This window comes from Gopherus flavomarginatus, chromosome 14 (assembly GCF_025201925.1).
Source record: "Gopherus flavomarginatus isolate rGopFla2 chromosome 14, rGopFla2.mat.asm, whole genome shotgun sequence".
Lineage (NCBI taxonomy): Eukaryota > Metazoa > Chordata > Testudines > Testudinidae > Gopherus > Gopherus flavomarginatus.
The window spans coordinates 26091639-26105513 of NC_066630.1; the positions used below are offsets into that span (position 1 = coordinate 26091639).

General features: G+C 42.4%; 1 protein-coding gene and 1 long non-coding RNA gene across 2 annotated transcripts in view; one reads left to right on the top strand and one right to left on the bottom strand.

The window, feature by feature from the left end:
• Positions 1–607, bottom strand: part of ABCC12 (ATP binding cassette subfamily C member 12) — a 100735-nt gene extending 100128 nt beyond the window's left edge. Inside the window, exon 1 of the mRNA XM_050923038.1 lies at positions 512–607. Within this exon, the coding sequence (XP_050778995.1) occupies positions 512–607 (96 nt within the window). The remainder of the gene's footprint in view (positions 1–511) is intronic.
• LOC127034376 (uncharacterized) overlaps positions 1–13875 on the top strand; it is a 56622-nt gene that overhangs the window by 42669 nt on the left and 78 nt on the right. Inside the window, exons 2-3 of the long non-coding RNA XR_007769375.1 lie at positions 12115–12206; positions 12647–12752. This is a non-coding gene — a long non-coding RNA (uncharacterized LOC127034376). The remainder of the gene's footprint in view (positions 1–12114; positions 12207–12646; positions 12753–13875) is intronic.

Consider the following 13875-nt stretch of genomic DNA (forward strand, 5'->3'; position numbering starts at 1 on the left):
AGCCCCTGTGAGATTTGACAGCATGGGGATTCAGTCCTTGTCTGGGGTGAGGGCAGGGAACACATCCTGCCCCCTTTGGTGTCTTTTAGTAGCCAGTCATAAAGAAAAGAAGCAGTCTTTAGCTGTAAGCTGTAGGATCAGCTGTGTAAATGCTGTTTCATGGTACAATATTAAGCACTTTTTAAATGGGCCCATCCTGTATTCCTTACCAAGACAACGGGAGCTTTGCCTGAGTGTGGGATGCAAGATTAGGCCCTATGATTGTCTTCCTCCCCCAACTGTGACCTTTCCTAAAAGTCATAAACTGGAAGTATTTTAGGCCATTAATATACCATATTTACTTTGCAGACAAGAAAATCTTCCTATGAGCTACATAGAAGAGAAATGCTCCTGCCAGTTTAAAGTGGCATTGAAAGCTCCTTTTGTAGTGCCTTCAGACTGGGTGAGTGAATAGAATTTGGGCCACTATACATGGCTGTAATGTAGTTTAACTCAATAAATTGCTACTTACGTAAGCGAGGCCAGTAACTCCATAACTTTCTACATTCTTCTCTTTAGCTGAATTATTTTTGGGGCCAGAAAAACATTTAGTCTTCTTACTTGGCATTTTCTGTTAATACCACAACTCTTTCTTTTCTAAAATGGAGAAGAAAAGAAAATAAACATTACAAAAACACAGCAAAGGTAAGCAAGCCTGAAGCCTTTTCCATTACCACAGCCTTTTCATTCAGTTAAACTGTGTTTAAGAAACACTTATCTCCTATCAGCAGTTCCCTAAACAAAAGCTGATCTGGTAGGATGCAGAACAGCAATTTTTGGGGCCAACTCCTCAGTTGGGTATTAAGGAATGGAGCTATGCTGATTTTTCCATAGGAATTACCTGTGTCCTCCAAAGAAGTTAGTTTGCATCAGATTTTTGTGATGTATTTCTAGTGTTAAAATGTTCACATGAAAATCAAATTCAAGACTGGGTGGGCAATGCACCCTTGATGTTCCTCCTCTTGGGCTGCTAGTTCTGAACTTCCTCCTTCATCCACTTCCAGGCCCTAGCTGGGGCATGCGCAGGAATAAAAATGTGATGGCTTTTGGAGGGGCATGTTCTATGCATCCCCCAGGGCCAGAGAAGCTCTGTGCCCCCTCCAATTATTGGAGGTGTCTTTGCCCCTGCTTGTCCCCCCACCCCTTGTGCATTTCCATGGGCCCCAGTTTTATATCTGGTCAGACTGAACTTTCTCTTGTTGGGCTGCCAATTCTTACTCTCCCCTTTTCACCATGGCCCCTCTTTCATATTTGAATAGAGAGATTGAAATCTGAGATTCACTAGCAAATATTCCTAGAATATTGCACAATGCAATTACTGTGAAAGAATCCCACACACACAACTGAAAATCTCTGGAAGGTCTTATACTCATTCTTTTTGTCAGGAATGGACTGCCAGCAATTCTTGGCATGTGTTCCATGTACTGAGCTTACACAACCAACTGGCAGTATTTCAGTCAAGCTGGATATAGAAAAAAAACAGAGATCCTTTGGGTGAGGGCAGAGGAATGATTGCGGGTATTTAATACAGAGACTACATATGAAAAATAGCTTTTTACATTTCCAGTGCAACTGTCTAGTGTGAGAGACACTGAGACAGATTAATTTTAGAATTCAGTGCGGTTATTTTATGATGAGTGCATTGAATAACTTGACATTCAAAATCTCCTGTTTGATGATATTCTTTTGATTTGTGGGGTCTTGATGATATATGTCACAATGCTGAGAAATATATGAAACTTTTGCCACATTTGGAAAAGGTGAAGTCTCTCTATATTGAGACAAATAATCTGATTATTATTACTATTGGGAGGAGGGATAGCTCAGTGGTTTGAGCATTGGCCTGTTAAACCCACGGTTGTGAGCTCAATCCTTGAGGGGGCCATTTAGGGAACTGGGGTAACAAAACGAACAAACAACTGTTTTGGGATTTGTCCTGCTTTGAGCAGGTGGTTGGACTAGATGGTCTCCTGAGGTCCCTTCCAACCCTGATATTCTATGATCAGACTATTCAGCTTTGTTCCTTTACCTAGAAAGTAGACAGTGCATCCTATATGATCTAGCATAACTTTACATGGCTTCATCTCTTATGCATAATGAGGTTGTTCCAAATTTATAATAATAAATGCTTTCTATCACATCCTACCTCACCTTCCTTTAGGCATTCTCTGTGGGCCAGATCATCAGCTGATTAAAGTGGTGATTAAAGCTCATATCCATATGGTTGAGTGTATGTTTAAGGGCCTAGGTATCAGTACTCAGCCTGAACTTAGGAGGGAGGCCTCGTAGCTGATATCCTGGATAAGTAGAGAATGTAAGAACGGCTACATTGGGTCAGACCAATGGTCTACTTAGCCCAGTATCCTGTCTTCCAGCAGTGGCCAATGCCAGGTGCTTCAGAGGGAATGAACAGAACAGGTAATCATCAAGTGATCCATCCCCCATTTCCCATTCCCAGCTTCTGGCAAACAGAGGCTAAGGACACTTCAGAGCATAGTTTTGCATCCCTTCCCTTCCTGGCTAATAGCCATTGATGGGCCTATCCTCCATTAACTTACCTAGTTCTTTTTTGAACCGTGTTATAGTCTTGGCCTTCACATCTTCTGGCAAAGAGTTCCACAGGTTGACTGTGCATTGTGTGAAGAAATATTTCCTTTTGTTTGTTTTAAACTGGCTGCCTATTAATTTCATTTGGTGACCCCTCATTCTTGTGTACTTAGAAGGAGTAAATAATACTTCCTTATTTACTTTCTCCACATCAGTCATGATTTTATAGATCTCTATCATATCCCCCCCTTTGTTGCATCTGACGAAGTGGGTATTCACCAACGAAAGCTCATGCTCCAATAAGTCTGTTAGTCTATAAGGTGCCACAGGACTCTTTGCCCCCTTTGTTGTCTCTTTTCCAAGCTGAAAAGTCCCAGTCTTATTAATCTCTTCTCATATGAAAGCTACTAGTTTTTATGCCCTTTCTGTACCTTTTCCAATTCCAATTATCTTTTTTGAAATGGGGGCGATCAGATCTGCATGCAGTATTTAAGATGTGGGCATACCATGGATTTATATTAAGGCAATATGATATTATCTGTCTTACTATCTATCCCTTTCCTAATGATTGGGTTACCTTTTTTGACTCCTGCTGCACACTGAGTGGATGTTTTCAGAGAACTATCCACAGTGATGCCGAAATCTCTTTCTTGAGTAGTAACAGCTAATTTAGACCCATCATTTTATATGTATTGTTGGGGTTATGTTTTCCACTGTGCATTACTTTTTGCATTTATCAACATTGAATTTCATCTGCCATTTTGTTGCCCAGTCACCCAGTTTTATGAGTTCCCTTTGTAATGCTTCACAGTCTGCCTGGGACTTAACTATGTTGAGTAGTTTTGTATCATCTGCAAATTTTGCATCTCCCTATTTATCCCTTTTTGCAGATGATTTATGAATACGTGGAACAGTACTGGTCCCAGTACAGACTCCTGAGGGACACCACTATTTACCTGTCTCAGTTTCTGAAAACTGACCATTTATTCCTAGCCTTTATTTCCTGTCTTTTAACCAGTTACTGGTCCATGAAAGGACCTTCCCTCTTAGTTTGCGTAAGAGCCTTTGGTGAAGGACCTTGTCTAAGGCTTTCTGAAAATCTAAGTACACTATATCCACTGGATCACCCTTGTTCACATGCTTGTTGACTCCCACAAAGAATTCTACTAGATTGGTGAGGCATCATTTCCCTTTACAAAAGCCATGAAGACTGATGCAAAAAATTTGTTTAGTTTCTCTGCTGTGACCTTACCTTCCTTGAGTGTTCCTTTAGCATCTCAATCATCCAGTGGTCACATTGGTTGTTTAGCAGGCTTCCTGCTTCTGATGTACTTAATTTTTTTTGCTGTTTCTTTTTGAGTCTTTGCCTAACTATTCTTCAAATTCTTTGTTGGCCTTCCTAATTATATTTTTACACTTTACTTGCCAGAGTTTGTGCTCCTTTCTACTTTCCTCAATAGGATTTAACTTTCACTTTTTAAAGGATGGCTTTTTGCCTCCAACTGCTTCTTTTACTAGAAATGCAGGAAAGTTAAGACAAATTAACTAAAGGTATGAAATTAAAGTGCATTAAATCCTTGTGTGGTTGCTCTCATCCAGAAGTCAAGTGGCCTTAGCTTGCTTTATCTTAATTCCATAGGGATTAATCCAGCAGTTTAGAGAGGGGAGAGGAATGCAATTCCTAAAGGAGACCATCAGAGTCAGGCCATGTCTACACTACAAATTTATGTTGACTCAAGTTCTGTTGAGTTTATAAAGCTGTGATATAATAGGTTGCTGAGACTAGCCTGTACAGGCTGGAGCTTTGGTGCCTGTTGTGGAGTGGCTCTGCACCCACTAAGGAAGAAATGCACCAGTAGAATAAAGACAGCAGCTGCAGAAAGGTTCTGGGACTGGATAGGGAGCTTATAATGCAGTAACTTTAATAAAAAACAGTATCATGTGTGACAGTCTGCAGTGAGCCCCAGGGAACAGCTAACTTCATCAAGCATGAAACTGTTTCATTGTGTGTACTTTTCTCAAAAGATATTTCAACAATATAAAGTCTTGCATCCTAAAGTAAAATGTTCCCCTACTAAAAAAAAAGTAAAAGAAACCTATCAGCTGTAATTATCATTTCAAAAGATATACTAAGTTAAATCTACCACAGTCCAGTAATAGTGTCATTATCTGATAGTATACATTACTGTATATAAAAAAATTGTCTTGTCGTCCTCTCTATTAATGAGAGGAATTAATTACTCAGAGTAGCAATGGGTACAAAATAGTTAGAGGTTGCTCTTCAAAAGAAATAAGGTGGAAGCATTGCACAGTGTATGACCTGTTTTCATAGACATTGTTACTTATAATATAGATTTTTCATGAAACAGTATTTTCATAACTAACAAAGTTAAGTCATACAGTTAATATAAAAGGTAAGTCATTTTTCTTTTAAATCTATGTCTGCATATTAAAACTCAATGGAACATGAATCTGGAAAAATAGTTTGATACCATTATATTATCATGTATAATATGCAGTTTATTGCAGAATAATTTCAATTCATTCAAAGTTTATATTTATCATGCACACACAAAAAAAGTGAAGCTTACATTACCATGTGAGTTGGAAGAGTTTGGCTTGTCCAGTTGAAGGAGCTTCTGTGCAGAGGACAAAGTTCTTGTGGCAAATGTTTTTATGTATGGTAGTATTGCAGCAATTTCTCCGTGTAAGTAGTCTAAAGGTTAGATTAGAGAGTCCTATGCAATTCTAGATAAAGCACTTATATAATTAAATGTGTCTCTTATAAAAGTCAATTTGTAATATGTTAGAAAAAAAGTTGGAGGTAGGAATCAGAGCAGAGAACTAAGAATTTGGATTTCTGAGTTTGCTTCATGGCTCTGACCCTCTGTGTGACTTGAGCAAGTCTTAGGTCCAAATTTTCAGAGGTATTTGTTATATCTTAATTTTGAGTGGCCAACATGAGACACTCAAGCCCTAGTTTTCAGAGGTGCTGAGCATGCACTTTGAAGTAAAATGGACTGTGTAGTGGAGTAAAGAAGTTAATTTTTAAAAGGAATAAAATAAATAGATCTCTAAGCTGGCTAGTTTCTTGTAGGCTTCACAGTGGAAGTGGGAGTCAAGGGGAGGGGGAACTTGACTGAGAAAAGGTATGACCTTGCTAACCAGCTCAACAGCATTTTGTGCCTTATCCAGCAGCGCACTTAAGCACATGAAGTATGACTACTCACATGCTCAAGATTAAGTATGTGGTTTTAGTACCCTGCTGAACTCGTTCCTAAATCAGGCCAGAACAATTTTAGTTTACATGGGGCCAAACAGTCCAAGCTTCTTCCGGGAGCCAGTGCATTCGCAGAGTTGCTAGCTCCTCCAGAAGTTTAAGTGACATGGTGGCAAATTGGAGGGGAAAGGTGGTGATATTCTTCCAAGCTCTGCCCACAGAATAAGCTTCACCCATCTGAGTCAACCAAAATGAGGTACTACTCGTGGTAGATTGTTCAGAGATTCAAAATATGATTGTTCTATTTTCTGGGCTCCTCAAACTTGGTCCCCTTCAGCATGCTTTCAATGTGTCAATAGACTGTGCTGGGCTCCTCAAGTGTGGCTTCACCTCTGTGGTACTTAGAACCCCAGATATGCTCCTTGGGCTTGGCTCTTCCTTGGTGGGACTCAGATCTCTGCTTGGCTCCTTTAACCTGGGGTAAAAGAATAAGTGGAGGTATCTCCCAGACACCACCCACGCATACTTAATTTTTGCACTATCACTTTGAGGATATTGTAAGGATGTGATCTTTCCTCTCCTTGCTTACATACTTCCATTAGCAAGTAGCTAATAGTGTTGACAATATCATCACTGGGCATCTGAGTTAATACCTCACTGAGATAAAGCGGCAGTTCACACCGCTCAGAGCTATTGTTTCAGACCCATTGCATCAATTAACCTAAAAAATGTGATCTCAGTGTTTCTTAGCTACTCTAACACTTACAGATTTATTAAGAAAAATTAGGAGCTGAATTTTTGGAGCACATAATGGCAGTGTGAGAGAGGTACCGGTACACTGTACCATGACATATTGGCTCAGCCTTAGCCCTGCTTGATATCAGACATCAGAAAGTGTCATAACATTGTCAACATTACACCTCCCACTGGTGCAGATGTATATTTTGCTAAGTTTCCCTAAAGTGCATGTTAGCTGAAAAGCAAAGGCTCTGACTGCCAGGCCTAATTGTCTTTGCAAACCAGCTTTAGGGAATAGTCACGTGACTCCATGGAGCCTATGATAATGGTAGATAACCAGCTGAATATGGGCTCCTGTGCAATGCTGTAACTAAGAGTGAACACAGTCCTTGGAGATACAAGGGACTATCAAGTAAGAGTAAGGAGGCGGTATTACCTCTGTGTATGACATAAGTGAGACCATTACTGGAGTACTAGGTCCAGATCTGATGTCCATATTTCAAAGAAGATGTCAAACAGTTGGAAGGGATTCAGCAAAGGGGTATAAGAATGTAAGGTCTGTTTTCCAGACCCCAAATCAATGAGAGACTTAAAAAGCTCAAGCTAAACCTCTACCTTGATATAACACTGTCCTCGGGAGCCAAAAAATCTTACCGCATTATAGGTGAAACCGCGTTATATGAACTTGCTTTGATCCACTGGAGTGTGCAGCCTTACTGCATTATATCCGAATTCATGTTATATTGGGTCGTTTTTTTATAGGGGTAGAGGTGTATTTCGTTTAGCCAAGAGAGAGTTAAGTGGTGACTTGGTCACACTCTGCTAGTACCTCCATGGGGAAGAGATTTCCGATAGTAAATAGTTCTTTAGTAGAAAGAGCTAATGAGATCTAATTGCTGCAAGCTGAAGCTAGTCAAATTCAGACTAGAAATAACATACACATTTTAACAGATATCTTTATCTAGGAATATGGAGGGTCTCCATCACTTGGAGTCTCTAAATCAAGACTGGATATCTTTAAAAGATATGCTATAGCTCAAACAGAAGTTACAGGCTTGATGCAGATATTGCTGTTATGGCCTGTGTTATACCAGCAGTCAGATCATTATAATGGTTCCTTTGGGCCCTAAGTTCTATGAAACTATGGAGCTAATTGAGAAATCCCTTTGACATCTTATTGTGAGGGGCTAGTTCGTCACTTACTGAGTGATGTACTGCCATCCACTAAAGAAGTTTAGGGAGGCAGAAAATCAAAGATTATTTGAGCTCACTTAAGTGGACATCTCTTATTATTTATTGTTTGTATTATGGTTCTGCATGTGGTTCCACGCTCTGGTATAGCATGACATTGCAGGGATTTTTATTGCTACCACCCCATTCTGACATCTTCTTTAGCCCTTCATGGTTTATCTATACCTTCAGTGGCCTAGCCTTCTGGTCAGGTTGCCTTCTAGTTCAGCCCCTCTACCAGGGTAGCAAAAGCCTAGCAAATTCCATATAAACATCCAAAGAAATGGGTCTTCTGCCCCTCTTGGGGTACATTAAAGTTGCCTACTCTTCACCCCTAGTTTCAGACCTGGCAGAGTTTATTTTCCTTAAGCCAAGGGCTGCATTTCAGGGCTTTCCTTAAAGGCCCTCTTTTCCAGCAGGTTTCCCCTGTGTTCCCTCTCCAGGACCTCCAGCAGCTTCTTGTAGGGATGTCTCCACTTCTTGTAGGTCCTACTTCAGAACTTCCCACAGAAGCTCAACATGCTCCTCATGGGCGGCGGGTATCGTAAGCAGGGGTAAGCTGTGCCTTCCTAAACAGCTCAGCGTGGCCCCACCCATGCTCCGCCCTCAGGCCAGGCCCCCTCTTGCAGTTCCCAGTGCTCTGCCTTGGGCAGAGTACTGGGCCGCCCGGCATGCTGGGAGTCCTGCCACCCAGCCTGCCGGGGCTGGCAGCACCACCCTGTCATCTGGAGCACTGTGCTGCCCAGAGCTTCGGGGCTGGGGCCTCGCCCCCTGGCCACCTGTTGCTGGGGGCTGTGGTGGGGGTTCTTTAGGGTCCTGCAGGGTAGGGAGGGGGCAGATGGAGAGGGCCAGGGCCTTGGGCACAAGGGGAGGGCCGGGGGCTAGCTACCCCCAACAGCCAGGTCACCGGCCACCCATGATGCTCCTTGTAGTCCTTTTTCAGGCTACTTTCATCAGACCTTTACTCAAGAGAGGAAGTTTTCTCATCTGCTCCAGTGAGTTCTCCTCTTTTCCCTGTGTAGTTCTCTTTGAGCCTTTCACAGCGAAGAACTAGTTATAATTAAGTTACCAGATCAGGATCAGCTGGAGGATAACTGCTACATCACAGGCAAGGCTGAGCCAAACTCCCTGGTAAAGGGCCAGCCACTCTATGACCGATCCCAGTCATGACTCAGGCCCCTTTGTGCTTGTGACATACTATACCTTGGATGAGCGTCTTGTAACCCCCATATTCCTCATCTGTATAGAATTGTGATAGTACATACCAAGCACACCTTATAAGGTATCAGGGGAAAAGTTATGATCTGCTGAAAGTCATTTCTCTATCCATATATGTATATCATTAATGCATATGAAGTGATGAGAATTGTGTTGTATGGTTGTCACATGCTGTAAATAGGGGAATCAGCCAGATATTAGCTCCCCAGAGGCAACAGCAAGGAAAGTAACCAACCCCCAGGTGGGGTGTCAAACAACCCATCAACAGCTATTGTCCAGTAAGGGAGCTACAATTCAATGACTCACCTGCATGAGGCCACACCAAGGGAATTGCTCAACCTTACCTGGAGACTCAACAATGCCCCCCAGACATGCCTGGAGTTGTGTTCTCCAAGTGCATGGGACTGAGGGTATAAAACAGAACACTGAGGCCTCCTGCTTGGCCTTTCTTCTGCCCCCACCTATGCTGCAAGCAACCAAGACACTCAGAAGAAGACTAAAGACTCCAGCAGAGGAGGCTGGCCCAGGTTTAAGGGACAAACCTGTATATTAAGGACTCATCCAGTGGGGTGAGAAAAACTGCTTAATCTAGATGTTGCCCAGACTAATAGGGTTAAGAGTTTAGACTGAGTGGTTATATTTTCTTTTCTTTTGGTATGATTCATTAGTGGCTCTGGGAGCGTTCATGCTATCTAGCTAGGTGTGGGGTTTCCCCATGCGGTTGTGCTGAGTGATAACAGTACCTGGAGGGGTTTGTTGTTGGTCACTAGCAAGGCATTGTGAGAGACAGCCCAGGCTGGAGAGACTTCACGAGGCACAATGGTCCCAAGAGTCCCAAGCTGCACCCCAGGGATCCCCATCACAGTGCTAACTCCTGTACAAACATGTAGTAAGAGACAGCCCCAGCCCTGAAGAGCTGTTAAAGACAGATCAGCAAAGCAGAGGCTTTTATATCAATAATTGGAATTTATTTCTCCTTGAAAGAATTTATAGAGCCCAAAAATTGAGTGAGGAGCTCTGCCTAGTTGATCTTAGGAACTAACCATCTGTCAGGAAGAGAAAAAAATGGATGGAGGGGAAGGATAGGCATAACTATAGATAGATGTGCTTCCTTTAATGCAGTAATGGTGCAAAAATTTTATCTGATGGCTCAGAAACCCTTTAAATGAATATGCACTAACATAACATTTATATGAAGCTTAAACATTTATATGAACCCAATCCCCCTCTGAATGTTAAACATATGTTCACATGCTTATTATGTCTAATACCAGAAAGTTCAATGTTTGTCATGTTTTTGTTTAATTTGCACTTTGGCATTCATGTTTTTTAAACACCACATTGAACAGTACATTTAAATAGGCAAACAGCATCTACTAGTGCTTCTTTCCTGAAGAAGATGCTTAGTGGACTAACTAGCAAGTTTGAAAACCTTCCCTCCTTGTCCCAGACAAAGCCCCACAGCCAGGGCCGGCCCTAGACCAAATGGTGCCCCAGGCAAGGAGTGTCTTTTGCACACACCTCCCTTCCATTTATTAAACTTTTGAATACCTTATTTTTTCTACAGCACTCTGAGCTCAGCGTCCTCATAAGCCCGGTACCCCAGGTGGTCACCTGCCCCTAAATCCAGCCCTGCCCACAGCCCAGCTGAAGTATTTGAGGTGGGGGCTGGAGAGGAGAAGTATCCTTCTGAGTAAGGACATCTTACTTGGCCATAGGAATCTCTTGTACGTATTTAAATATATCCTGTTAGTTTGGCATTTTCAAGCTGAATGCAAGATGGTTTATTAACATCTTCTTAGCAATGGGGCTAAACAAGTTAGTTTGCACTGTGGTTATTGCAGCAGATTTGTAAGACAACAGTTAGTTTAAACTAGGGTGACCAGACAGGAAATGTGAAAAACTGGGACAGTGGGTGGTGGGTAATAAGCATCTATATAAGAGACAGCCCCAAGTATCGGGGACTGTGCCTATAAAATCGGGACATCTGGTCACTCTAGTATAAACATTTCTGTTACTACTGAGATTTTACCTCTGTACAGAAAAGCAGAAGTTCAAAGTACACCATCAAAGTCAGTAATTAACAAGGGGTCAGGTCACAGGCATTTTGACATTGCATATTTTTACATCAGCAAAGAACATGCTGGAATGAGGTGTTTCCAGGGCCCAATCCAACAATCTGATCTGGGAGCTTGGATCACTCACTTTAATGGAACTTTGTGGGATCGGGGCCAAAGCTTGTAATATACCAACATTCCATCAGTAGGCCTTGAGAGGCCAATCCAGTGCTGATGAAAAACAAGCAGCATGGGCCTTATTCCACTTTCTCTTTTCTTCACATTTGTTTTTAGGGATTTGTTTCTAGTGAAAGAAAATAGTAGCTGGAAACATGGAACAAGAGTGGTGATGACTAGGGAGAGGAGTGAGTGCAGTTATTTCCCGAAAGATCTGGAGTTTCTTAAATCAAAATGTTGTACAATGGGCCCTTATCCTAGCACTTGCTAAGACCCAGAGTCCAGTCTCAGCATGTAGTGGGCTCTGTGGAAAACCTCAAAGGATTTTTTATTGTGTATAGCTAAATCACAGCCTAGTTGGCACAAGAAAGGCGAACATAGATTTTTATCCTCTGGAAAAGACCTCCTCTTGGCCAGGTCAGGATTCCATGGGGATGGCTGAAGGGACATACTTGTATAGTACTGCACTTTGTGGCTTCTTATAGCAGTTGCAGTGTTCCTCCAAATAGTGCTGTCTAAACTTGCCTGCTGGGAAGCTGGATAACTTGATTAACCCATGGGACCTCACTTTGCACAAGAGGTGGTGCATGGGTCATCAGTACATTCCAGGCTTCTCTTGAGCACTTCAGAGAATTCCTGCCCTGCTACTTGCGTAAGGAAAGAGGCTCCTTGTGCCTTTGCACACCTGAACAGCATATGGGAGGATTCAGTCCATAATAAGAGTGAGCAAGAGACCATGAAACAGAGAAGAGCCAGGAGTCACTTATGAACCAACACATTTAACAGAAGACAATATCTTGTTTGTATAAACTTCCATCCCCATGTTAGACCGTATATTTATAGTACATTTTGTCTCCCTTTAACAAAAACAATATAAATTAATTGTAGGTGCTGGCCTGACATCTGGTGGCTGAGACAGCCGTAGCAACACTCAGAAAGCTTCAAGAGTAGAAGCTACTTGGAATTTTGGCAGATGTGAGGTTTGGTATTAATATAATAATATATGGAGATATACCTATCTCATAAAACTGGAAAGGACCCCGAAAGGCCATTGAGTCCAGCCCCCTGCCTTCACTAGCAGGACCAAGTACTGATTTTGCCCCAGATCCCTAAGTGACCGCCCAAAGGATTGAACTCACAACCCAGGGTTTAGCAGGACAATGCTCAAACCACTGAGTGATGTGATGAACAATTAACAAATAGAAAAAGCAGCACTTTACTTTGAAACCTGGGTCTCTCCACATTCTGCTGCACCATTTAAATACCTACCCATAATTTCCTTTTATTAACTATGGTGCATTTTTTATTTTGCTTTTACTACTAGTGCAATGTGAGTGCTAAAAGGGTAGGCAACCCTCTCTAAAGCCCATCCAGAGAATGATTTCAGTGTGTTTTTTTTTAATTTTGTCTGTCCATGCAGAGAGCAGCTTGCAGGGTCAAGGCCTAAAACAGAGCACCTGAAACCCTCTGTATCTAAGGGACAGCCAAAGTGTGAGAAGGGAAATGATTTATAAGTTACACAGCAGGTAAGTTTTAGAGCCAGGTCTAGAACTTATATCCCCATAGTCAGGGCTGACCTTAGGGGTGAGCAGGCTGGCCCCACACAGGGTGTGGTATTCAAGAAGACACCATGCTAGTATCCCCCTCACCCACCAGACCTACCCAGCCCACAGCCAGTAGGGCTTAGAGGCAGTCAGGCACGTGTGAGCAGTGTCTGGAGAGAAGGGACGGACCAAGCTGCAGAGGGGCAGATGGACCAGCCAGGTAACTCCTCTGAAGTGGGGGTGCCTCTCCTCCACCGCTGCCCTGCTCCATTGCCATCTACAGCCACTGCTGGTCCTGTCCCCACTCCACCAGACTATGAAGCTTCCCTGGCCAATCTTGGACCTGGAGCCTGCCTTCTGTCTGCTGGTCAGGGTGGGGGAGAAGGAGGATGCTGATGTCAGGGTGTCCCCTTCCTCCCACCTGTATACCTGGTCTCCACTGAGCTGGGCTGGGGTGGGTGTCAGGGGGAGTATATCTGTCCTGTTGCCTCTGGGTGCAAAGTGGGAGCTACCGCCTCTGGTGTTCAGGCTTCTGAATGCTCTTCTTAAAGAGACAGCATGCTGACACACTCAGAAACACACCCACCCCAACACATACACTCTCTCCCACTCACTCTGTCTCTCTCACACTCCCCCAACACACACATATTCTGTCCAACGCTCAGAGCTGGATGCCTGGTCAGCACTGGCTACCCAGCCAGTCCTTACTGTGTTCCAAAATTAGGATTTTCAAACATTTGTTCAGACGAGGATTGTTTTTTTCCTTAATCAAAACATGTACAATGAATATTTATGTTTTCTTAGGAAACTGGCCATTCTGAAGAAAGTAAAAATGTCTAGATTGCGATTTGGGGATGGGTGGGAAAAGAAGCAAAGTTTTTAATTTTTGATTAAAATTGTGTGAACCTTTGTTTTTTTAGCACTTTGGCTCATTTCATATTGAAATCTCCCCAGGACTTTGACACACCACCAACCTACATATTATCTATTAAAATCACTATGAATTATGATATTGCCATTCGTTGTATTAATTATATAATTTATAATTGCTATAAGGTATTGAGTGCATTATTTTACTTACTACTGCGCATTTAATTTTAACATG